Raw genomic sequence first — 23,279 nt, 5'->3', positions numbered from 1 at the left:
TTCCTTTGGGTGCTACAGTTTCCTCCCACAGTCCAAAGATGTGCAGACTGGACATGGTAAATTGCCTGTAGTGTTCAGGGATGTGTAGTTGAGGTGGGTTATAGGATGATAAGTCTGGGTGGGATGTTCTGAGGTTCAGTTATACTCTTGTTGGGCTGAAGGGCCTGTTTCCACACTGCAGGGATTTTTGTTGATTGACTGAATAATCCAGGTCTTATTGCATGTGGACATTAAACTGCTTCATGATATGAGAAATTGCCAGTGGTGCTAAACAATATATAATTATCAACAGGCGTTTCTGATTTTAAGATGGAAGCAAGGTCATTGATGGAGCAGCTAAAGATAGTTTGGCCAAGACACTAGCTTAATGGGCTCATATTGTTGTGGCCTGGGATTAAAACCTCCAGTGGTGGCAAGCATTGTTCTTTGTGTAAGATATGACTCCAACCAATGGAAAGTTTCTCCACACAGTTCCTATTAACTTGAATTTAACTAGGGCTTCCTTGACTACTCACTTGGTCAATTGTTGCCTCGATGTTAGTCACTCTCATCTCACCTTGGGATTTCAACTCTTGTGCTCATATTTGGGCCATTCAAACCTGTGCATTGATGAGCTTTAGTAAGCCCTCTGATTCACCTGACCAATTACTGAGCCAAATTGTTGATGATTGACAATAGATTGGTGGTACAGTAATTATTCAAATTGAATTTGTCCGACTATTTGCAAACAGGACAGGACATAGCTGGGCAATTTTCCACTCTGAGTAGATGTCACTGTTGTAGCTGTGTTGGAACAGCTTGATTAGGGGATTAGAGATAACAAGGTGTAGAGCTGGATGCCAATGCTGGAGTCTGAGATAACAAGGCTTGTTATCGCAGACTCCAGTATCGGCAGTTCCTACTATCTCTTGATTAGGGGCTTGCCTAGTTCTGGAGCACAGCTCATTGGCACTGCAATCCAGTAATATCAGGGCTCATAGCCTCTCTGTACCAGTGTCTACAGTCACTTCTTGGATATCATATAGAGTGAATTAAATCAGCTGAAGAGTGGATTCTGCTTTGATGGAGACTTTAGTAGCAAGTCAAGATGGATCATCCAATGGAAACTTCAGGCTAAACATGGTAGCCTTGTCTTTTGCACTGATCAGGCTGGGTTCTGCAATCATTCGAGATGGGCATATCCACGGAGCCTCCTCCTCCTCCTCCTGTGGGTTGTATAATCGTCTGCCATCTTTCATAACTGGATGTGCTGGCACTGCAAAGCTTTGATCTAGTCTGTTTGATGTGGGATCATATAGCTCTGTCTACAGAGTGTGGCTTCCCCTTTAACACGCATGCAATTCAGAGCTGTAGCTTTGCCAGGTTAGCATCTTATATTCAGATACATCTGGTGTTGCTTCTGACATAGTCTTCTGCCCTTCTCAATGAACCAGGTTTGGTCATTGCCTTGAGGGTCATGGTGGAATGAAAGATATACCAGACCGTGAGTTACAGATTGTGGTGGTATGTAATTCTGCTGCTGGGTTGTCTCACTGTCATGAAAGTGCTAAGTGAAGGCAAGATGTTGTTATTATACAATGCCAACAAATCTATGTTCTGAAAGAAGCATAAATTGAACTAAATTTTTTGAGGTTGTTCAAAAACAAATTAAGAATAAGGTCTCTTACAGTTGTTCATCAGAAGCTTCTCCAGAGATTCACGCCACTGCAGTGCCTCCAGTTGGGAAGGCCTGTAAAACAAAACAGTTTGTTACTTTAAGAAGGAAGGACTTAAATGTTCAAGATAATAAAATGTGAGGCTGGATGAACACAGCAGGTCCAGCAACATCTCAGGAGCTTTTGTGCTCCCGAGATGCTGCTGGACCTGCTGTGTTCATCCAGCCTCACATTTTATTATCTTGGATTCTCCAGCAGCTGCAGTTCCCATTATCACTGACTTAAATGTTCAACCCACTTTCAAATCACACGCATTAGACAAATGGTATGTCTGAATAAATGTAGACATCAATTTGAGAAATAGCTGTTGTGGTTTATTGGATATGAAGAATACCAGCAAGAGACGCATTTTATTATACATTCCACAACTATGGAAATCTCCATTAAAACAGCAGCTTGCATCTATACACCACTGGCAACATTCTCCCAGAGTGACTCACAGAAGCATAAATCAAAATAGTTGCAAAGCTAAATACTAAAGAGGCACTTTGGCACACCTTATTTGGGTTTTGCGTATTGCCACAGATATTAATGCAGTTGATTTTTTGGCTCCTCTGTGCAGTTACAATGTACTTGGTATGTCTTGGTTTAGTTTAATTGAACAGTTGTGTCCACAAAGAATTTCATATGCAGCAAGCTTTAAAATTTGTTGCACTGCTTTCATTGTAACATCTTTAGCATCAGTTTAACTATCAAAAATAACCAAAACAACTGTGGATGTAGTAAATCAGAACCAATTGCAGAAATTACTGGAAAAGCTCAGCAGGTCTGGCAACATCTGTAGACAGAAAGCAGAGTTCAAGTTTCAGGTTAAGTGACCCTTCCTCAGAACTGATGATAACTTGGAAAATGTCGGTTTATACACAGAAAATAGGGTAGGGAGGAGAGGTATAAGGAGCAAATGAAAGGTAGGAATAGAGCCCAAAGAGACAGAAGAACAGTTGGACAGATAAAGGAGTAGGAGCGCGAATAAGCTAGTAATGGGGACTGTTAGTGTCAACAATGGGTTGGGTGTCATAGCAGATTACGTGATAACAAGGCCTGGTTTATGGAGGTTAGGGTAAGGCTCAAGCCCTAAACTGATTGATTCCAGAAGGCTGTAGGGTCCCTCAGCAGAAAATGATGTGCTGTTCTTCCAGCTTGAGCTTTGCTTTGCTGGAGCATTGCAGCAAACCTGAGACAGAGATCATCAAACCATAAACCATAACCATCAAAAAATGTTGGATTCGCGTGCCTTCCAAATAGCAGTATTGAACAAGACAAATATCCTATGACATTATAATGTCTTTTTGAATAAGACTGTTATCATACTGTTTAACTTTACCTAAGTTCCAACATTCTAATTGTGAAATTCATAGCAAGTGTAATGTTTATGGATCTGGAATTTTTCAGCCAAGTATGCCATTGTTAAATACTTCTGGGGCAAACTGCTTAATTATTGAGTTAATAATTTAGTTGGAACTGAAAAGAAAGTCATTTCTTGCTTACAAGCCTCTAAAGTATGTTTTGTAGGGTAAATGAATTTATTTGCTCAATACAGCCTTTTTCCCCGTCCAGATACTGTGACACATAGCTATAGAAGTCAAATGTTTATTAGCACATGGCTTGCTCCAGCAGATGACTAGGAAAATCTTTAATACAATGACTGCCAATGGAATCGCCAGCACTTTTCTCTGCATTGTTGTTATTTATTTTATTCTTACATTCTGAATCTTTCCATAATTAGGCAAACAGGAATACTATCAGTTAGAAAATATACTTGTTCCAACAATATTTAAACAAGAAAGCAAACAGACTTCTCTAAATTATGAACTGGGACCTACTGGGAATGCATCTGCAATTTTTGTAGTGTATTCCCAAAATTTCCTATTTCCCACAACTTGTCATCGATATTATCGCCACTGAGATTAAACGAATGGCATTCACGTCCTAGGGGTTAGTTTAGCCCACTCGTTGCCTTGGGCTGAGAAAGTTGTGGGTTTAAATCCAATGCCAGAACTTGAGTGCAAAATTGCACGTGAAAAATCTCTACTACATTGTTGGATGTACAATGGTTTCGATCAGATGTGAAACTGGAGCATTAGTCAAATGAATATGAAAGGTCTAATGTACAATTTGAAGAGGAATAGGAAAACTGCCTCCTTAGCATCACTGAAAATAGACTAGAAGGTCACTTATTGGAGATCTGTTGGATCTTGCTTCAGACAACGTAGACATGATACAATGTAATATCCAATTTTGCATTGCAATGTGATTTGTAACTCCTTTACAAGCAAAGGGAATTAATTTTAAACTTGACATGTTATGTTTGCATACACTTAACACAGAAGAAACACAATCCAACAGACAGAAATGAAACATCTTTATTTACTGAAATATGTCAGCAGATAGTAATCCTGATTTGGTACTGAATGCTAAGTGCTTTTTACGCTTGTAGCTGGATTGAATTATTCATTGTTAAGTGCAGGTCAGTATTCCAAATACAAGGAGGTTTGAAACAATCCTTTCCGGTCAACTGCTGTTTTGTTTTGATTGAAAATGTGTTTTATCCAGAAACAACTTTGCATGAAATACTGCCTTGCCTTACCATTCAGATTAAGTGACATTCAGGTTACGTTACCCGGAAGTTGCTGCCTCGTTAATACAGAGAAAAACCAATCACTTCAAGATCACCTTCAGGGCGATTTCCAAAGATCCAGCTTTCACAATTCACGTTTTTACCCCGAAGAATCACAATCTCATTCAACACTGATTCTTGGATCATTAATCAGGGAGTACCCATTAGCCAAGCAATTGCCCAAACTTTACTGCACCAGGCCAACGAATAGCACACACTTAGTCAGACTTGCCGTGGTCTCTCTGATCTTGACGACATTTGTTGCCACAATTATTGGAAGTGGGACAGGGAAATGGTGCACACCCTTTGCAGGAAATCTGAAGCTTGAGTGATCCAAGCAAACCACTGTGGAGCTCTTTAATTAAAGAGGTTGTAGGACTGTGAAATTAACAGCACAATGACTTAGGATGAAATGTAAATTAAAGTGTTGAATTCAATATCGAATCAAAGTACAGAAAGGGGAATAAAGAGAGGGAAAAGCAGATTGGATCAAAAATACTCAAACAAAAATACAGCAAAAATGATATTTTTTGAAAACATTTTCAACCATTAAAACCTAAAAGAATGTGAATCTATATATACCTTAGTTTTAAAAACTCTTATTTAACAGAAAAGTTGACTTGTAATTATTGATACAAGTCACAGGGTTAAGAGAGTACTGGATTGAAAATGCAAACCATATGGTAAGTTTAGTTTGTATCTCCTATATATTTCATGCTATTTATTACATTTTGATGCCACACTAGACTGCACAATGCTATTTTCACAAAATTAATTGCACACCAGTCCCTCTTCTGAACTTGCTGTGAAGCACTATTAACCTCACCATTATTTTGGCAGCAATTTCTGGTGCATTATCCACCCAGGGATCAATAAAATCCACTTACTGAACTTATTTTGACCTGATATGTGAAGGCTCAATCATATGAAGGTAATGTGAGTGCTTAATTCCAGAAAAAAAGTCTGCTGATGTCAGATTCACTAATGTGTCATGTTTGTGAAATGCAATGAGCAAAATGTTTGTTGATGATGCAAACTACAACAATGATTGAGATTTAAATATTTATTTGAATGAAGTTTTGTCTCTTTTTTTTGGGCTGAAGCCTCTATAATTATCATTTATTACATATTTTAAAAAAAAACCAGAAATTAGTATTTTAAAAGCTGGCTGGATACATTCAGCTGTGAAAATGTTAAGAGTTGAGAGTTTAGAATTCTTCATAAAAGAATGGCTGATCCTTTATACGTGAAACTGCTTTGAAAGAGAGGCATAATGGGAGAGTGAGTATCAAAATGAGTTTGAGGAATGTGTATCTTCCACTGGGACCTGGTTCCAAAAGTAACTGTTGATGGATGAGGAGAAATTCCTTCATCATTTTCAACTGTTAACAGCCCTAGAAGTGATAAGGCAAAGAAAATACGCCCCGTTTCCTCCTTCAACCTTCTAACAACAAATGCATAAAGTGCTTAAACCTCATTGAATCTGTCCAGATTCAGAGGCAAAGAAAAACCTACACCCAAAGGTGATTTGATTTTATTCTATAGCTGACTCTAAAGTTGTACACAAGTGATCAGAAGGTTGAATGTAAGAACAACTGAACACATTATGACCTCACATTACCACAGTTTAAGAAAAGACAAAAAGCCAAGTTCTCATTCAGTTTTTTGAATGTTTTTCTTCTCCACTGTTTTTAACTTTCCCGTTTCTTCGTGTATGTTTTGTTTGGTTGGCTATTTTGTCTGTCCCTGGCATCGTTGCTAGAGTGTTTTCTTTGTTTCGTGTGTTGTATTCTTTTCTCCATCTCACTTACCTATCCAGCTTGCCCTTCATCCTTTTGATTTGTTCTTCTGGTCTTTCTCATTTGCCCAGAGCCAATGACCTCTGATCTAACTGATTGCATGCTACCCTGAAATAGATGCTAAATAGACACATGAATGGTGCTGAGGTGGAGATGGTTAAGAGTGTCAAGTTTCTGGGAGCGATGATTGTCAACAATCTGTTCTGGTTCACCCAAGTCGATGTGACGGTCAAGAAAGCACAACAATGTCCCTACTTCCTCAGGAGGCTAAGGAAATTCGGCATGTCCGTAAGGACTCCTACCAAATGTTATACATGCACCGTGGAAAGTGTCAAACCTGGACGCTTCAATGTGGTTTGGCAACTGCTGTTCCCAAGATCTCGAGAAACTACATAATGCAAACCTACATTCCATAACATACATTAAGCAGAGGTTCACCTGCACATCTGCCAATGTGGTATACTGCACCCACTGTACCCGGTGTGGCTTCCTCTACATTGGGGAAACCAAGCGGAGGCTTGGGGACCGCTTTGCAGAACACCTCCGCTCGGTTTGCAATAAACAACTGCACCTCCCAGTCGCGAACCATTTTAACTCCCCCTCCCATTCTTTAGACGACATGTCCATCATGGGCCTCATGCAGTGCCGCAATGATGCCACCCGAAGGTTGCAGGAACAGCAACTCATATTCCGCTTGGGAACCCTGCAGCCCAATGGTATCAATGTGGACTTCACCAGCTTCAAAATCTCCCCTTCCCCCACCGCATCCTAAAACCAGCCCAGTTCGTCCCCTCCCCCCACTACATCACACAACCAGCCCAGCTCATCCCCTCCCCCCACTGCATCCCAAAACCAGCCCAGCCTGTATCTGCCTCCCTAACCTGTTCTTCCTCTCACCCATCCCTTCCTCCCACCCCAAGCCGCACCTCCATTTCCTACCTACTAACCTCATCCCACCTCCTTGATCTGTCCGTCTTCCCTGGACTGACCTATCCCCTCCCTACCTAAAGTCTCCTCTCCACCTATCTTCTTTTCTCTCCATCTTCGGTCCGCCTCCCCCTCTCTCCCTGTTTATTCCAGAACCCTCACCCCATCCCCCTCTCTGATGAAGGGTCTAGGCCCGAAATGTCAGCTTTTGTGCTTGCTTGGCCTGCTGCGTTCATCCAGCTCCACACTTTATTATCTTACATTCCATCAATTGACTCATCTGTACGTTCTGCTGTCTCAGGAAAGCAGCCAACATAATCAAAGACACCTCCCACCCTGGTTATACTTTCTTCCATCGGACAGAAAATATAAAAGATTGAACACACCTTTACACATATTCAAGAATAGCTTCATCCCCACAGTGTTCAGACTTTTGAAAGGACGTTTCAAATGTTATTTCTGATCTCTCTCGCTGTACCTTCTCTGCAGTTGTAACACTGTATTCTATACTGTTCCTCATACACTTTGCATGGTATGATCTGCCCCTATAGCATGCAAAATACCACTTTTCATTGTATTTCAATACATGAGTCAACAATAAATTAATCAATCCATTAAAGCACTGACAGGATTAGGAATTGTAGTTTTTCCTCAATACCAAAAATGTAATTGCATATTTCCTTCCAAAATTGTAACATTCCTTTGGCAATCTGGAAACTAAAAACACTTAACAGAAATGGACTGCCTGAAAAAATACAGTCAGTTCAGGGTCACCTGTGAACATGGGTGTACCTCTGGGTATGGGAAAGTTGTTCAGCTTAAGCCTTAAACGGGAACGAGGAGAGGTACATTTATTTACAGCGTAGCGACTTCGCAGTTGTGATTTTGGAAATAAATTGGGCAAATGTTCACAGCCCTTGGTTTTTCCGTTTAATAAATATTCTGTAATTAGAACAATCTGGCTAAGGATTGTACAAAATCTGGAAATGAGTAAAGCAAACTATAGTCATGAAGTACTTGTTAACTGAAAGAAATCAACTTCACTGCCTTCTGTTGCTTTCTAAAATGCAAACAGCTGTTACCAGCAGCCATATCGGAGTTCAACATTTGCTCAGAATTGTAAAGTATTTGCAACATTGTCATAATATGTTTTCCCTGTGGGAAACAGTATTGATTAATTATACATATTCCTGGCTCTATCTGTTTGAAGGTCTTTAAAACCATCGAATGGGGAGTGATAGAGTGATACCAGTGGGAAGAACGTGAACAGATACTGAAAACAGAACACCTCTAATGGACACAAATCCGTTGCACCACATAGCTCAAAAAGTCTAGGTATGTAACAAATTTACAAAAACAAAGACAGCCAAAGCACAAGTCACATAATTGCATTTTAGAAAGAGCATTACAGAAAATTATGTTTTAAGTTCAATTGGCCCAAATACTTGCACGCTCCGTTGATAATTTATATCATTCACCCCTTTTCCTTAAAAATATTTTTTTAACTATGTCCAATTTGCTGTTTCTCTTCTACTTCTACTTTTTTAAAGGTGTTCTGATTTTCTATTTATTTGCTCCATGATGATTACTGATTACTGTAATGGCTTGGGTTGTTGTTGCTAAGCTTTAATAAAATGCACCATACATAATGTTGGATGCAGCATCAATGCAGCTTGCTTTCATGTTCCAGCAACAGCGAAACAGGTTCATTAAAAGGTGCAGATACAGAAATGTGGTTCGTTGGAAAGATCCTTAATTATTTTCTTACATCATTAGGTGTTCATAAATGCTGACAGGTTACAATCACACTCTATAACGTTGTAAACAAAGATTATTTACATCAATGCCAATTGTATAGAATCGTTGGAAAGTTAGAAACAATGAATATGCAAAACTGCAGCTTTGTGTCTGAGGAATTACAAAGTAGCTCCCGAATGGGGAAAATCCATTTCACTTACTGGGGTTGATAGTACTGACACTCCCCATCCTCAGTACTGCTTAAATCACATCTTTACGGCAGTAAAAGATTTTAGATTGTTCTTTCAACATGGTTCAAACCTAAAAAATGATCAGCAGGACTTAAATCTAACTTTGCACCAGTGCATAACAATTAGAATTTCATTTCAAAAACCCAATTGTTTTATCTCTAGTTGATTCCAGTTATTAGTAGTATAGCTTACAAGAGGATGGTGCTGTACTTTCATCACCAAAATGTGGTATTGTGACTTAAACGGTTTGCTGCTTCCAGATTACTTTCTTTGATGATTTAAGGGCCCAACTAATTATCAGGTGTAAGAGAGATAATGGGAACTGCAGATGCTGGAGATTCCAAGATAGTAAAATGTGAGGCTGGATGAACACAGCAGGCCAAGCAGCATCTCAGGAGCACAGGAGCTCTCTGATGAAGGGTCTAGGCCCGAAACGTCAGCTTTTGTGCTCCTGAGATGCTGCTTGGCCTGCTGTGTTCATCCAGCCTCACATTTTACTAATTATCAGGTGTAGTAGGTAAACCACTGGTATGATTGCACAGAAGAGTTACTTGTCTTCTGCAACAGTTTGTAGCATGCTAGCAATAGGTACAGTTTGCTTTTCAAGTCAGGTATAAATACTAAGGACTTTCGGGAGCCATATAGAATATGTTTGTTTTCTTCAGGTATTCATACTGAACTCAACTGTCCTCACTAGAGTTTGTGTGGCATCAGCAAATTGCATGGAGTTCAACGTAAAATGAACATGGATTCTGAAGGAGTCAATACCTTGTTAGTGTGTTTTGTTAGTGGAATAAAAGAAATTAACTTATTCCTTTGAAGGCAAGGCAAATTTCACTCATTGCAAGGGAACAGATTAAAAAAGTAATGGCTGGGTTCTCACTCAAATCATCCATTATTCTTTGGGTTGATAGAATTCTACAAATGCAATCTTAATTGGACAACTAACATGATGCTTGCTTGTGCCTTCTAGTAATCTATATGGGTTTAAGTAAGCTGTTTGTAATGATCTAAGAGACAGATCTGTGATATTCTCTGTAAATTTGCAGCTTTATCTCAATGTGACCTCCATCTAACATCAACAGATAATGTGAAATGATCGTCATTTGTTTTTCCATTATTTTGTACATGGAATAATCCGTAACAGCGATGCTTAACCACTTAGAAAAACAGGAGATGCAGCTCAGCAGTAATTCACTTATGCAACTTGCTTCAGGGGATTGTTGTGAATGCAATGTGGTTTTATTTGCTGTAATCTGTTAAAACACAAACTGTTCCCTTCAGGCAACAGTGTTTGTGCCAAGTAACTGAAAACATGAGAATCTGTTTTGCTGCATCTCAGTCCTTTTAATTACATGTATCAGGGTTGCTCACTGGGTTACGCTTTCGCTTCCAAGCCAGAAATTCAGAGGTTCAAACCCTATTCTCAGACCTGAGTATACAGACTTGGCTGACGCTTTTGCGTTGTGCTGAGGAAGCGGGGAACACCTTCCAGAGGAGATGCTTTTTAGCTGCAAGTTATATTTGAAGAAAAGCAAGAGCCTGATGTCTTCTCTACCACTAGTTCCGCAACTAAAACCATGAAACCAAAATCTTTCTTCCTGCCTCTCCCATTTTTCCCTGTCATTGCACTTGTTCAAATTTCCATCTCTTCTGAGGTCTGATGGAAGGGCGCTGACCTGAAATACAGGTGGAATTGACTGTGGTAAGCAGGGGGCTTGTTATCCAAATGAAACCTTGTGACACCCACGCTGACCTGACTTCTGAGAGCCTGGATTTATATGGCCTGTATCTAAAAGAAGTGGCCACTGCCAATACTGTCCTGGGACCTAGTCAGAGAATTCGGTTTGAAGAGAGCTAGGTAAAGTGAGATGGAGTTTCCAAGGATTGACATGCTGACTGAGGTGGGGAGGGAGATCTAAAACAAAGCAGACAGCTGACTTCCTTGGGTGCCATTCCCCAACCGTCAACCTTCCAGTGGTAGGGTCTCTTAGGTGAGCACAGAGTGCATTTCAGTAAAGGCTACCACTGTCACCTGAAGACTGCCCTCCTTGATAACGTGACTTCCTCCCAGCCCAGCAAGGTGAGGCTGCCAATGGAGCCCCGGGTGGGAAAGCTGCCTGAAAAACTTAAGGACCGCAACTTTCCCCCCACGGTCAAGTTCTTTAAGGACCGCAACTTTCCCCCCACGGTGATTGAGAACGCCCTTGACCGCGTCTCCCGCATTTCCTGCGACACATCCCTCACACCCCGCCCCCGCCACAACCGCCCCAAGAGGATCCCCCTCGTTCTCACACACCACCCTACCAACCTCCGGATACAACGCATTATCCTCCGACACTTCCGCCATTTACAATCCGACCCCACCACCCAAGACATTTTTCCATCCCCTCCCCTGTCTGCTTTCTGGAGAGACCACTCTCTCCGTGACTCCCTTGTTCGCTCCACACTGCCCTCCAACCCCACCACACCCGGCACCTTCCCCTGCAACCGCAGGAAATGCTACACTTGTCCCCACACCTCCTCCCTCACCCCCATCCCAGGCCCCAAGATGACATTCCACATTAAGCAGAGGTTCACCTGCACATCTGCCAATGTGGTATACTGCATCCACTGTACCCAGTGCGGCTTCCTCTACATTGGGGAAACCAAGCGGAGGCTTGGGGACCGCTTTGCAGAACACCTCCGCTCAGTTCGCAACAAACAACTGCACCTCCCAGTCGCAAACCATTTCCACTCCCCCTCCCATTCTCTTGATGACATGTCCATCATGGGCCTCCTGCACTGCCACAATGATGCCACCCGAAGGTTGCAGGAACAGCAACTCATATTCCGCCTGGGAACCCTGCAGCCATATGGTATCAATGTGGACTTCACCAGTTTCAAAATCTCCCCTTCCCCTACTGCATCCCTAAACCAGCCCAGTGCATCCCCTCCCCCCACTGCACCACACAACCAGCCCAGCTCTTCCCCCCCACCCACTGCATCCCAAAACCAGTCCAACCTGTCTCTGCCTCCCTAACCAGTTCTTCCTCTCACCCATCCCTTCCTCCCACCCCAAGCCGCACCCCCAGCTACCTACTAACCTCATCCCACCTCCTTGACCTGTCCGTCTTCCCTGGACTGACCTATCCCCTCCCTACCTCCCCACCTACACCCTCTCCACCTATCTTCTTTACTCTCCATCTTCGGTCCGCCTCCCCCTCTCTCGCTATTTATTCCAGTTCCCTCCCCCCATCCCCCTCTCTGATGAAGGGTCTAGGCCCGAAACGTCAGCTTTTGTGCTCCTGAGATGCTGCTTGGCCTGCTGTGTTCATCCAGCCTCACATTTTATTATCTTGGAATCTCCAGCATCTGCAGTTCCCATTATCTCTGAAAAAAACTCATTGCAGCAAAGCTAGAAGGCTGTGGCATCTCGACCAAACCCTTCTACTAAAGATTAAACAGACCCTTGCTTCTGAATCTGCCTTTTAACTTGTATTAAGTTCTGCCTGTTATTTTTTTTCTTGCTCCATCAGTGCTGCTTGAGTATTTTCAGCAATTTCTGTTTATAGATAATACAGCTGTTTATTTTATGGCCACTTGTGGGACCTTGCTCTGTGCCATATTAGTTGGCAAGTTTATTCATAAGTAATTCATTTCCTGTGACTGTGAAATGTTATTGTGATGAAGCTAATCAGTTTGTCTCAAATCTTTTGTTATTAGACTTGAGTTTCCATATAATTGTTTAACAGAGAGCGACTGAACATGCCCAATACATAATTCAACACAAGTTGACTTCCTGATCTTGTTATGGCTACAATGGTGTGGCCAGTTGCTGTGAGAGATTTCCCTGGGGGAATAGAAAAATCTTGGAGAACTTCCCTGTGCTCACTTTGGTTTTACTGATGAAAGCTGCTTTTTTTTTTAAGTCTCTAATATTTGGAGGAATATTCCAGGAGACCTGCAGCTTTAGGAATGCATATTCATGGCACAACGTTCACCAAACACCGGATGACCTCTAACTGATTAAACGCACCATATGTAATAACACGCCATCCTCTGCTTTGAACAGTTTCTGCAATTCTTTAACGGAATGTTCCAGAGTTCCTTGATACGAAAGCAGCTAATTATTGTCATACCAGCTTTTAGATTTTTGCTTGGCCGTTTCAGTTTCCAGTGAAGAAATCACATATAGCAAAAACAGGTTATGTTCAGATATTAAGGACGAAGCTTGAAGTTGAATTTGCATTATTCTTGTTAAAGTTCAAAACATCTTATTTCAGATTTCTGAAAATCCAATCATCCAGAAACCGTGCTCTATTATGGATGTAATTCAGGAGGAAATTAAAGTTCTTGGAAAGCTAAAATAACTGTTCTAAAGATTAACATTAAGGCAAAGATAGATTTTTGAACAGTTAAGGGATTAAGAGTTATGGTGAGCAGGTAAGTGGAGCTGAGTCCATGAAAAGATCAGCCATGATCTTATTGAATGGCCGCGTAGACTTGATGAGCCAGAGGGCCGACTCCTGCTCCTATTTCTTATGTTCGTATGTTCTTATTATTCACTGTAATTTTGAATGATCCAAATTGGCTTGGTTAATCAAATTCAGTCAGGAATTTACAAAGTGAATAGACTAACTAGTTGGGGATTAAATCCATCTAAAGTCTAAATAAAAGTACCAAAATGTACCTGGAATGTATCTAGATAGGCCTGCAGTCACATTTCCAACTTTCACCATAATTAGCTCCTGGTGACAGTCTAAGATGGAATGGTAAAGAAATAGTTGTTGACTTCAAGCCTATGTCTATTAGCAAAATCAGAAATAACCCAGTTCAAAGCAGCCATGTCTCAAATCTCAAGCTCAGCAGTCTTTTTTGTAAATACTGGTTTAATCCTTGCACTCTGATCTTCATCTACTTAACATAAATTATTAGTTAGCTGCATCAAGCCCTATGTTGGAATTTCTTGCACTTGAAGGGGTTATCTATAAGAAGAGGCTGGAAAGGCTGGGATTGTTTTTACCCTGAAGAGTTGGAGGCTGAAGGATGACCTTATAGGCATTTATAAAGTCATGGGAAACATAGACAAGCTAAGATCGTTTCCCCAGGGTAGGGGAGTCTAAAACTAGAGGGCATAGGTTTAAGGTGAGAGCGGAAAGATATAAAAGGCAAAAACAGAAATTGCTTGGAAAACACAGTAGGTCAAGTGGCATCTGTGAAGAGAAATCAGGGTTAATGTTTCAGGTCCGGTGAAACAGAACCAGTCGGACCTCGCTCCATGCCATTTTTATAGACAGTTCTGAGGAAGAGTCACTGTACCCGAAACATTAACACTGCTTTCTCCCCACAGATGCTGCCAGAACTATGGACCTTTTCCAGAAATTTCTGTTTTTGTTTCTGATTTTCAGCATCCACAGTTCTTTTGATTTTTATTTAAGAAACGAAAGGTACCTGAGGGGCAACATTTTCATCCAGGATGGGGTATTTATAGAACGAGCTGCCTGAGGAATTGGTAGAAGTGGGTACAGTCACAACATTTAAATATTGTTTGGATGGGTACGTGGATAGCAAAGGTTTAGAGGGACATGGACCAAATACAGGCAAATGGGGCTAGTTCAGTTTAGCAAACCTGGTTGGCACAGACAAGTTGAGCTGAAACGTCTGTTTCTATGCTGCATGACTCTTTGACTCTAAGTGCATGTATCTATCTCAATAATCCCTTGCCTTTGTGTGAAACCTGGGCATAAAAGTGGAGTGAGAATAAAAGCTTTGCTATTGGAGGTCCATAATTCTGATTTTTAGTTGACCTTCAGTTTACATAGCCAATGTTGAAAATAAGCAGGACTTCTGTGTAATAAGTAAATAATATCAGAGTTTCAGCACCATATTTGTTCGAACATATGTTGTTCCTCAGCCTGCTCATGAGCATGGGCGAGACAGGCATTTCTAGCAGGGTTGCAAGGGAGATCTGGGAGCAGATAATGCGACCATTTTTCCCCTGTCTTGGGAGCGTTATGCATCCTGCAGCCTAAAATAAGGTTAGTTTCCAACTTTGCTGCTGAGAGCTTTGGTGCTATTGCCCTTGAACTGCTGGCACGTGTTGACTCGATCCCCTGCTGGATTTCAAAGTGGTCAATTGCCTATTAGCAGCGTGTTTAATGCTTCCAGCTTGCCTTGTTTGAGTGTGTGAAAGCCAAGCAATAAAATGCTTGTGCCTCCTTTCAGCGTCAATGGGTTAACAACGCATCCTCCCACGGACTCAATACATCCTAAAGATGAAAAATGCCCCAAAAGTTGTTTGAGTCGGGGCCGAAATGAGTAAAAAATCAGGAACAATGTTTTGCAAAATAGGCTGGGAGATGTACTCCTGAACTCTACGTGGTGCCCACGACAATAGCTAATTTGTTAAAATTGCATTCAAATGCTTTTGCAGTTTTTGGAAAGAATTAAGCATCTTGTTTAAATCCAAAGAAGTCCTCAGTAGGAACAGTAATGCTTTGAGCTTTTTAAAGTTATCCCATCTATTTTCTCAGGAAATGACAATACTCCTGTTTCTTTAATGCCACCTCCCAACTGTGATTTTCTAAACATAAATAGAGAGATTGCTGGAAAGGCTCAGCAATTTCTTATTGAAAAGTTACAGCTATATATTTAATCTTCTTCAACCAGTACACCATGTTGTCTGTGTTAACGTTATCAGTGGTGTTAAGGAAATAGCCAGATCTCTTCTAGTCATGGGACAGTGTTGATAACAGCCTTAGATTATTTAGGCTTTGAGATTTTGACTCAAAGCAACACATTATTTTAACTTGTGAGCAACATTGTTTGCTCACAATAACAACCGTAATAAGTCAAGTGCTTATTAGAGCTGTTCAGTACAGATTAGTCTAAAATCAACAAGAGGGTCAAACCTTTAAGTATTTTGTGTAGACGTTGTCAAATTCATTTTTTAGCAAATGGTTTTTCTCCTGTCAAAAAGTGAATACAATGGGCCATCATTTCAATAACATTTGAAGAGATTTAATACAAGAGAACCAACATGGATTTATCAAACGATAACAATTATACACAAATGTTTAATGGATAGAAGAACGTCTACTTTGTGATTCTAATAAATTTTCTTGACTATCATCTATTACCTGTGGGGCTTGGCTGATTTCTCAGCTTTATCAGAGTACGGGATGATGTACTCAGAGATCAACTCCGGCTTCTGCAGCAGAATGCCTAGTTTCGTTTTTATTTCTTTGGCCCTGTAAAATAAAGCAGAAAAATGAATGTTGTTGGCTGTTTACTTCATGAAAGATTAGATTTCCAAATGTAATAAGTCAAAGAGTTGGTGGATTGAAATTTGGACAGTTGTCTCCGAGCATGACTAAACAGAGACTATTTTGATGTTTATCTGGCTCTTCAACTCCCATGAAAATGTCATTCTTTCTACAAATTGAATCATCTCAAATCAATTTAGATGTCTACATTTGCTTACCATAAGGCCTTATTTATAACCTCACAAACTTAAAATCTGGCTGTAAAGCAAGGAAAAGCACTGTAAGAGTTAAAAGTCACTATTCACTGGCAAAAGATGGAAAGTGGAGTTCCACAAGGAGCATTGCTGGACCACTGCTCTTTGTCATTTACATTGCTTTGGGCTCAAGCAAAAGTACAACATTTATGTTTGCAGAGGACACTAATTTAGGGGAATGCAGTAAATACGAGGAAGAAGCTCAAGAAGAAACTAGTAAACTTGCAATGTGGGAATGTAAATAGCTATAGGTGTGAGGGTGGAAAAGCACAGCAGATCAGACAGCAGAGGAGCTGCAAAGTCAATGTTTTGGGTTTCAACCTATAAACACGAAAGAATTGTGATGCAGTGCATAATGATAGGAGGGACAAGATATCCTCATATTCCTTTGAATAAGAAGAATCTTTTGTGGTAAGGGAAGTAGGACTGGAGAAAGCTTCTGTGGAGCATTAACAGATATACTGGCACACACCAACTGGGTCAAATGATCTATTTTTCCTTAAGCTCTTTTTAAAAATGAGTCTGGTGGTGAGTATATCAAAAGATGAATGTCAGCTCTTTGATTTATTGAGTTACATTACTGCCTTGAAATCAGTACGGGTAACATTTACAGACATGACTTTTTACTAATTAGGATATTAACATGGGTATGAAACTCCAGTTACTTAGCAGAATTGCCTCCCTCATTTCCCTGTTTTTAGGTTATAAGTCGTCGACTGGACTGAAATCTAGTGAACACCTTCATGGAGAAGGGGATTGTGGCCAATTTCACAAGAAAGGAGATTTTTATCATATCACACTGCTGCCCGAGATGACGCAGTTTATTGAAACCAGATATTAAATGTATGTTCTTTATTACAGGCCAGAAGGAAAACAATTCCAAACTATTGATGGCATTGTAATGAAGAGTGGCAATAATACTGGCAATACTCTTCTTGGAGTAATATCTTTCCTGACTGAGAATAATATTTTCCTTGGCAGTAAGAGTCATAATACTTACACGCACGTGAGGGTCATTTTATGCAATGATTACGAAATTCATTTAATGTCATTGTTACTGATGACTGCTCTGGGCAAATAAGCTACAACTGAACTGATGGGAAATCTCCCATAAACTCCAGATATAACATATATGTCCCAAACTCTTTAAAAGGGAAACAAGATAAAGTTGAGCAAGTTAAAAAATATAGGCGTATGTTGGTTGGTTCAGATGAAGGAGAGTGGGATGAGGTTCATCAGGAGCATGAACATTGCAGTGAAGTTGTTGGGCTAAATTTCTTACTTCGTTGCTGTATGTGAGCTGCTAATAACACAAAGATATGTGCTTCCAGTTTAGGACAAACAAATGGAACGAATTTTATCAAGACTTGGGAGAGTGGCAACCTCTCTAACAGCTTGGTAATTAGCAAATGGTGCACTCCAGTTATAACTGTCCTATTCTGTACTACAGCCTCTTAACAGGTGTTAAGTCTGTAGTGATCTTTGCTGTTTGTCAGCCACTATTAAACAGTGTGCGATCAACAATTTCTGAACCAAAGCAGATGACTGAAGTTGCTGGAAATTTGAAATAAAATCAAAAATGCTGGAAAAACTCAGCAGGTCACGCTGCAGCTAAAGAAAAAGAAACAGAGTAAATGGTTCAAGTCGATGATCTTTTGTTACACCTCTATTTCTCGTTCTTCAGATGTTGCCTGATCCGTTGCATGGTTTCCAGCATGCTCTTTTTCTTGGATTTCAGCTTTCCATAACCAGCTCAGAGCTGCTGCAGAGCAAAAGCTTATCTCTAGCCAATGAATTGGACCGTTAAAACAAAAGTACCCACTGCTTCTGAGACTCAAGTCAAGGTTTTGATGTTAATTCAGGAAGGATTTTAATATAAACTGAATGTACAACATCCAAATATGGAGGTATTTTAATCCTGTGCTAGATTAATATATACAAATGGTCTTTACTATCAGAGTTGAAGTATAAACTTCTTTTTTAATGCAGAAAAATAATGAACACCTTGCAATTAATCCCTAGAATAGAAAGGAATGCGAATGCAAAAGCATGATTTATCACCTTGAACTCCTGTTCATCATGATAAAAATTTCCATGATTAAAAATGTTCTTTGTGCAAACAACAATGATACTGCTCTCATATATACCTCTAGAGACCAGTTCATTGACAATACATGGGTCTGGGTGCAAAAGGAACTTGGAAAATCTAATTCAATGATTATAATATATATTTCAGGCAGGAATAGATCAGATTATCTGCCTCAGAAGGATGGTGGACACAGGGTCATTGAATACTTCTAAAGCAGAGTTAGATAGATTCTTGATTGGAAAGGGAATCAAAAGATGATTGGAGGTAGACGTGAACATGGAATTTGCAACACAAACAGATAAATCAGGATCTTATTGAATGGCGGAGCAGGCTTGAAGAGCTGAACGGCCTACTTCTGCTCCTAAAGCTTATGCTTGTAATATTACCTGTCTTCCGAATGGATTTTAACCTGCAGCTCATCTTTATTTACCTATGATCAACAAACAGTGACTATTACAGGAACTAACACTCTACTTGCAAAACTTAAATGTCCATACAATCAGCCTCTATGTCTATGACCATGCAACTTCCCCAAATGGATGAGCAGAAAGAAACAGCACATGAGGCCCCATTTTGACAGGCTGAATAATCAAAATTACCCCTCGATTGTCATTGGAATTGGTGTAAAAGGTGACATGGTTTGCTAAAGTCAGTCATATTCTCAATGCCTGCTATTTGTCAATGTTGGCAAAGTTTCCACTCTGCTAGAAAAGATGTGTGTCCTGAGGGACTTTTGCCTGTTTCCTACAGACGAATGCAGACACCACCTGAGCATCCTGTATGATATACAAGTTTGATATATTGACTGTGTGAGGGATTCTCCAGAGCATGGAACGTAAAGGCATGAAAAATGTAGCAGCCATATGTATGCACAGCTGGATCCTGATAAATACATGACCCCACTGCCCATCTAGTGTATTGTACGGGTCAGGCAGCTCATGGATGGGTGGGGAGGGCTAGAACTAACCATCGTTCTTAACCTTCCATCCACTCATCCAGTGAATAAGCATCATGCTGGGTCTTGTACAAATCAAGCTCATAGCCCCTCCTTGCTGCTTCCTTCAACCGGCAGTCTGATTTACTTTTAAATGTTGCCTTTTCAAAGTCATCCTAATGCTCAGATGAATTCTGGGTGCTGCACCCTTGCCTCAATTGCATTGCTGACACAACGCCAATTTGAAATACCAGTGCCCTAATTAGAGTCCAGACAGTGGCACTAAATGTAGCCAGGCGGTAGGGAGCAGCCCACCTTCTTCATTCCAGTGGTAGAGGAGAACTGCAGACATGGCAGGTCCTGGAACAACTTTGCTGAGGAAACCAGGCAGATCCTTGGACAACCAGCAGCATTAAGACATGGGTTAGACAAAATGGCCAAGTTGAAGTAGTGAGCACGATCTAGCACTGGGCGATTGAAGGCAAGATCATTTTTAAAATTAGAGAAAAAAATAAATATTTCTCCCCACAGAAAACCTAAAAGCTGTGCACCAATGCAATCAGACTTTCTGAATTCTCCCTTTTTTAAAAACAGATGTTGTGAATAAAATATATTTCTGTGATGTTCGCAAGGCCCTTCTGTTCAGGATGAAGTCATCACATGTAAGCACACTCCACAGACTACTGAAACTAAGTGTCTTTTACAGCCACACAAAGGGTCATTTGAATTGAACGGGAATTCAATTAAGAAAGCTTAACTAACTCAAAAATAGTATGGATAGTAGACTACAATGTATAGGCCAATGCAGTACCTATTTCGAAGGGAAGACTTTGAGCTTGTGAAAGTAGGTTACAAAGTAAAGACAGATACATTTTTGCCTGCTTTGAAAAGTAACAGAAGATGCTGTTCAAACACAGACGTGATGTGGAGGTGCTGGTGTTGGACTTGAGTGAGCAAAGTGAGAAATTACACAACACCAGGTAACCTTTAGTTCTCTCAGGACCATGACTTTAAAGGAATTCGCGGATTTACATAGACGTATTAATCAATCAAATCCTTCTAACTGATGAAACAGTTAACAGCATCCTAGGTTTGTTTAGTATATCCTCATCAATGGTGTGACCCTTTGATCTCACTAACACCTGAAGGAGGACTAAGGCTCCGAAAGTTTGTGTTTTCAAATAAACCTGTTGGACTATAACTTGGTGTCTTGTGATTTCTGACTTCAAAACACCGACAGTGATACCACAAGAGATACAATCCGATGATCATCTGAGAAACCGGTCCAAAGACAATGAAGCCCAGGTAAAATAGCTATACTTTGAATCAGGGAGAAGGAATATCCCAAATCTATTCCATCTGTAAGCTCATCAGCTGATTCTTCAATCATGGAAACTCAACTACAAGAAACATCATACTGGTGGAAAAACCATCTGGTTCTTTCAGACTTCCATTTCACCTAAATCATCAATTCAGGCTTGCTTTGCAAGAGACTGAACTCAATATAACTTTCAATTGTACATCCTTCTTTTCTATTTCCTTTGTATGTGAGACAGTCTGCATGAAAAGTCAAAGTTAAAAATCTCTAAGACATGTTCGTGATAATAAGTAATCTTGTTACTTTTTAATTTGCCAAAACTGCTGCTGGAAATTATCTAATTTAGGACATATCACTCCAAAAATCAGAAATTCCACAGATCTCATACTGACTGCGGACAACAACAAAATGCATATATGTGCAGGTGACAGCATACATGTGGAAAAGTTTGAAATTATCCATACTTTGGTAGGAATAATAGAAAAGCAGGTTACACTTTAAAACATAGGAACTGGGAAGTTTAGGAATTTAAAGAAATCTGATGTGATTTGTTTTACTAAAACCAAAAGGTTAACATGCAGGAATAACAAGCAATTAGAAGAGCAATGTTTTTTACATTTATTACAAAGGAATTAAAGTATAAAAGTAAGGCAAACCCAGGTAGGCTAAGAATCCTGTAGGGCAATTGTAATGCCAAGTCACACCAATTGCAATTTCAGGAACTCACGCTCCGACAAGACAAATATCAACACAAACAAAATGCTCGCATGCCATCAATTACCAAATCAAGAACTGGAATTTGTTTATGGATTACCAGAACCATTGGTTACATAAGAATTGCAAGTTGATGGTTTATATTTTTATAATTAATGCATTTAGAAATGTTAAATTTATGAAACATTTCTGAAAATACAATTGACAGGGTGACAAAAGCGATCAATGTTTCCATTCTGGCACTTTACCAGGGGCTTCAATCAGTAGCTTTGTCTTGCATAAAACTATACTTTGACTGTGTATATTTTAACTAAGGAAAAGTTTATTTTCTAAAGGAATCTCAACTTTGGTTGACATAGTTGAAAGTTTTGTTTAAGTTATTATTTCCCATTATGTGCTCAATTTTCCAGGGCAGGTTTTAGATCTGCTATCAGGAGTACCAGGGGATTTCACAACAATCTTTCCTTATCTCAGCCACTTTAACAAAGATAGTGGTTCATTGGTTTCCACCAACATTCAGGGAATAGAGTTCGCTTGCTGGTATTTTCTGTTGTCCTTTCAGTTAAAATATTTTGAAAAATTAACCCTCCAAATCCACTCGACCCATTCCCTCACCCTATCCCCATAACCCTGCATTTCCCATGGCTAATCCATCTAGCCTACACATCCCTGGACTCATCGGGCTGTTTAGCATGGCCAATTCACTTGCACATCTTTGGACAGCGGGAGGAAACTGAAGCACTTGGAGGAAACATACACAGTCAAGGGGAGAACGTACAAACTCTACACAAGGCTGGAATCGAACGCGGGTGTCTGGCACTATGACCTAAGACCCACAGCAATGTTATTAATTTTTAACTGCCCTCTGGAGGCCTGATCCCAAAGTCCTGATATTTTCCACAACTTGATTGCTATTATCCACAAAGTGCCTTCTCCGTTTAATTACAGCACAGTGGTTGAACTGGTTTTTGTTTATACCATTGGCATGGGATTAACAGATACATAATTGACACAACTATTACAATATCCATAAAAGAAACAACTAAAACTACAACTAACTTGCTGTGCAGTTAGTTTGGAAAATTTAATCTATAGCAGTTATCACACTTACTGAGCATCACTGAAACCTTTTTTTTCTGCGTACCTTGTTAGTAGATCGTTTACATCAAGATCACATCAATGGTCAATTAAGTTTGCTCCATGTAGCTTCTTCATGGAGAAATCTAGTTAGCCCTGTCCTTGGACATTCTCCACATCACCTCCTACTTTTTTTTCCTCCCAAGAACTCATATAATACTTTGTTGCCATTGAGTCTGCATTGACCTTACAGACAGTGAATCCCAAATATTAACCTTAACCCCAAGCCATTGCCTAAACAAATCTACCGTCAGCGGAATCGAATTTTTCTCCCTCACTTTAAATCTGCCCTTTGGTTATCAATCACCTCAGGTCATTGGAAATGGTTTTGAATTTAGTGCTATTCAATAGTTCTTAATTTTGATCAAATCTCCTCTTAACTTTCTCTGCTTTAAAAGGAGAGAAAAAAATCCAGCTACTCCAGCTCGCATTCAAAGCCAGCCTTAAAGACAGCTCCAAAATCTGAATTAGCCAAGTGATAGCAATGATCAAAGCCCAGGAAACTGAGTTAGCATTTCGGGGTGCAGCGACCCTTCTTCA

The 23,279-nt window shown here is 40.2% G+C and overlaps 1 protein-coding gene across 1 annotated transcript in view; it reads right to left on the bottom strand.

Annotated features, from left to right (window-relative positions):
• The window catches only part of LOC125456178 (regulator of G-protein signaling 5-like), a 40,868-nt gene that overhangs the window by 5,516 nt on the left and 12,073 nt on the right, over positions 1-23,279 (bottom strand). The window contains exons 2-3 of the mRNA XM_048539011.2: positions 16,168-16,278; positions 1,668-1,729 (exon numbers count right to left, since the gene is read on the bottom strand). Of these exons, the coding sequence (XP_048394968.1) occupies positions 1,668-1,729; positions 16,168-16,278 (173 nt within the window). The remainder of the gene's footprint in view (positions 1-1,667; positions 1,730-16,167; positions 16,279-23,279) is intronic.

This window comes from Stegostoma tigrinum, chromosome 8 (assembly GCF_030684315.1).
Source record: "Stegostoma tigrinum isolate sSteTig4 chromosome 8, sSteTig4.hap1, whole genome shotgun sequence".
NCBI lineage: Eukaryota > Metazoa > Chordata > Chondrichthyes > Orectolobiformes > Stegostomatidae > Stegostoma > Stegostoma tigrinum.
The sequence above is the reverse complement of the archived record's forward strand: the minus strand, read 5'-3'. Positions and strand labels throughout refer to the sequence as shown.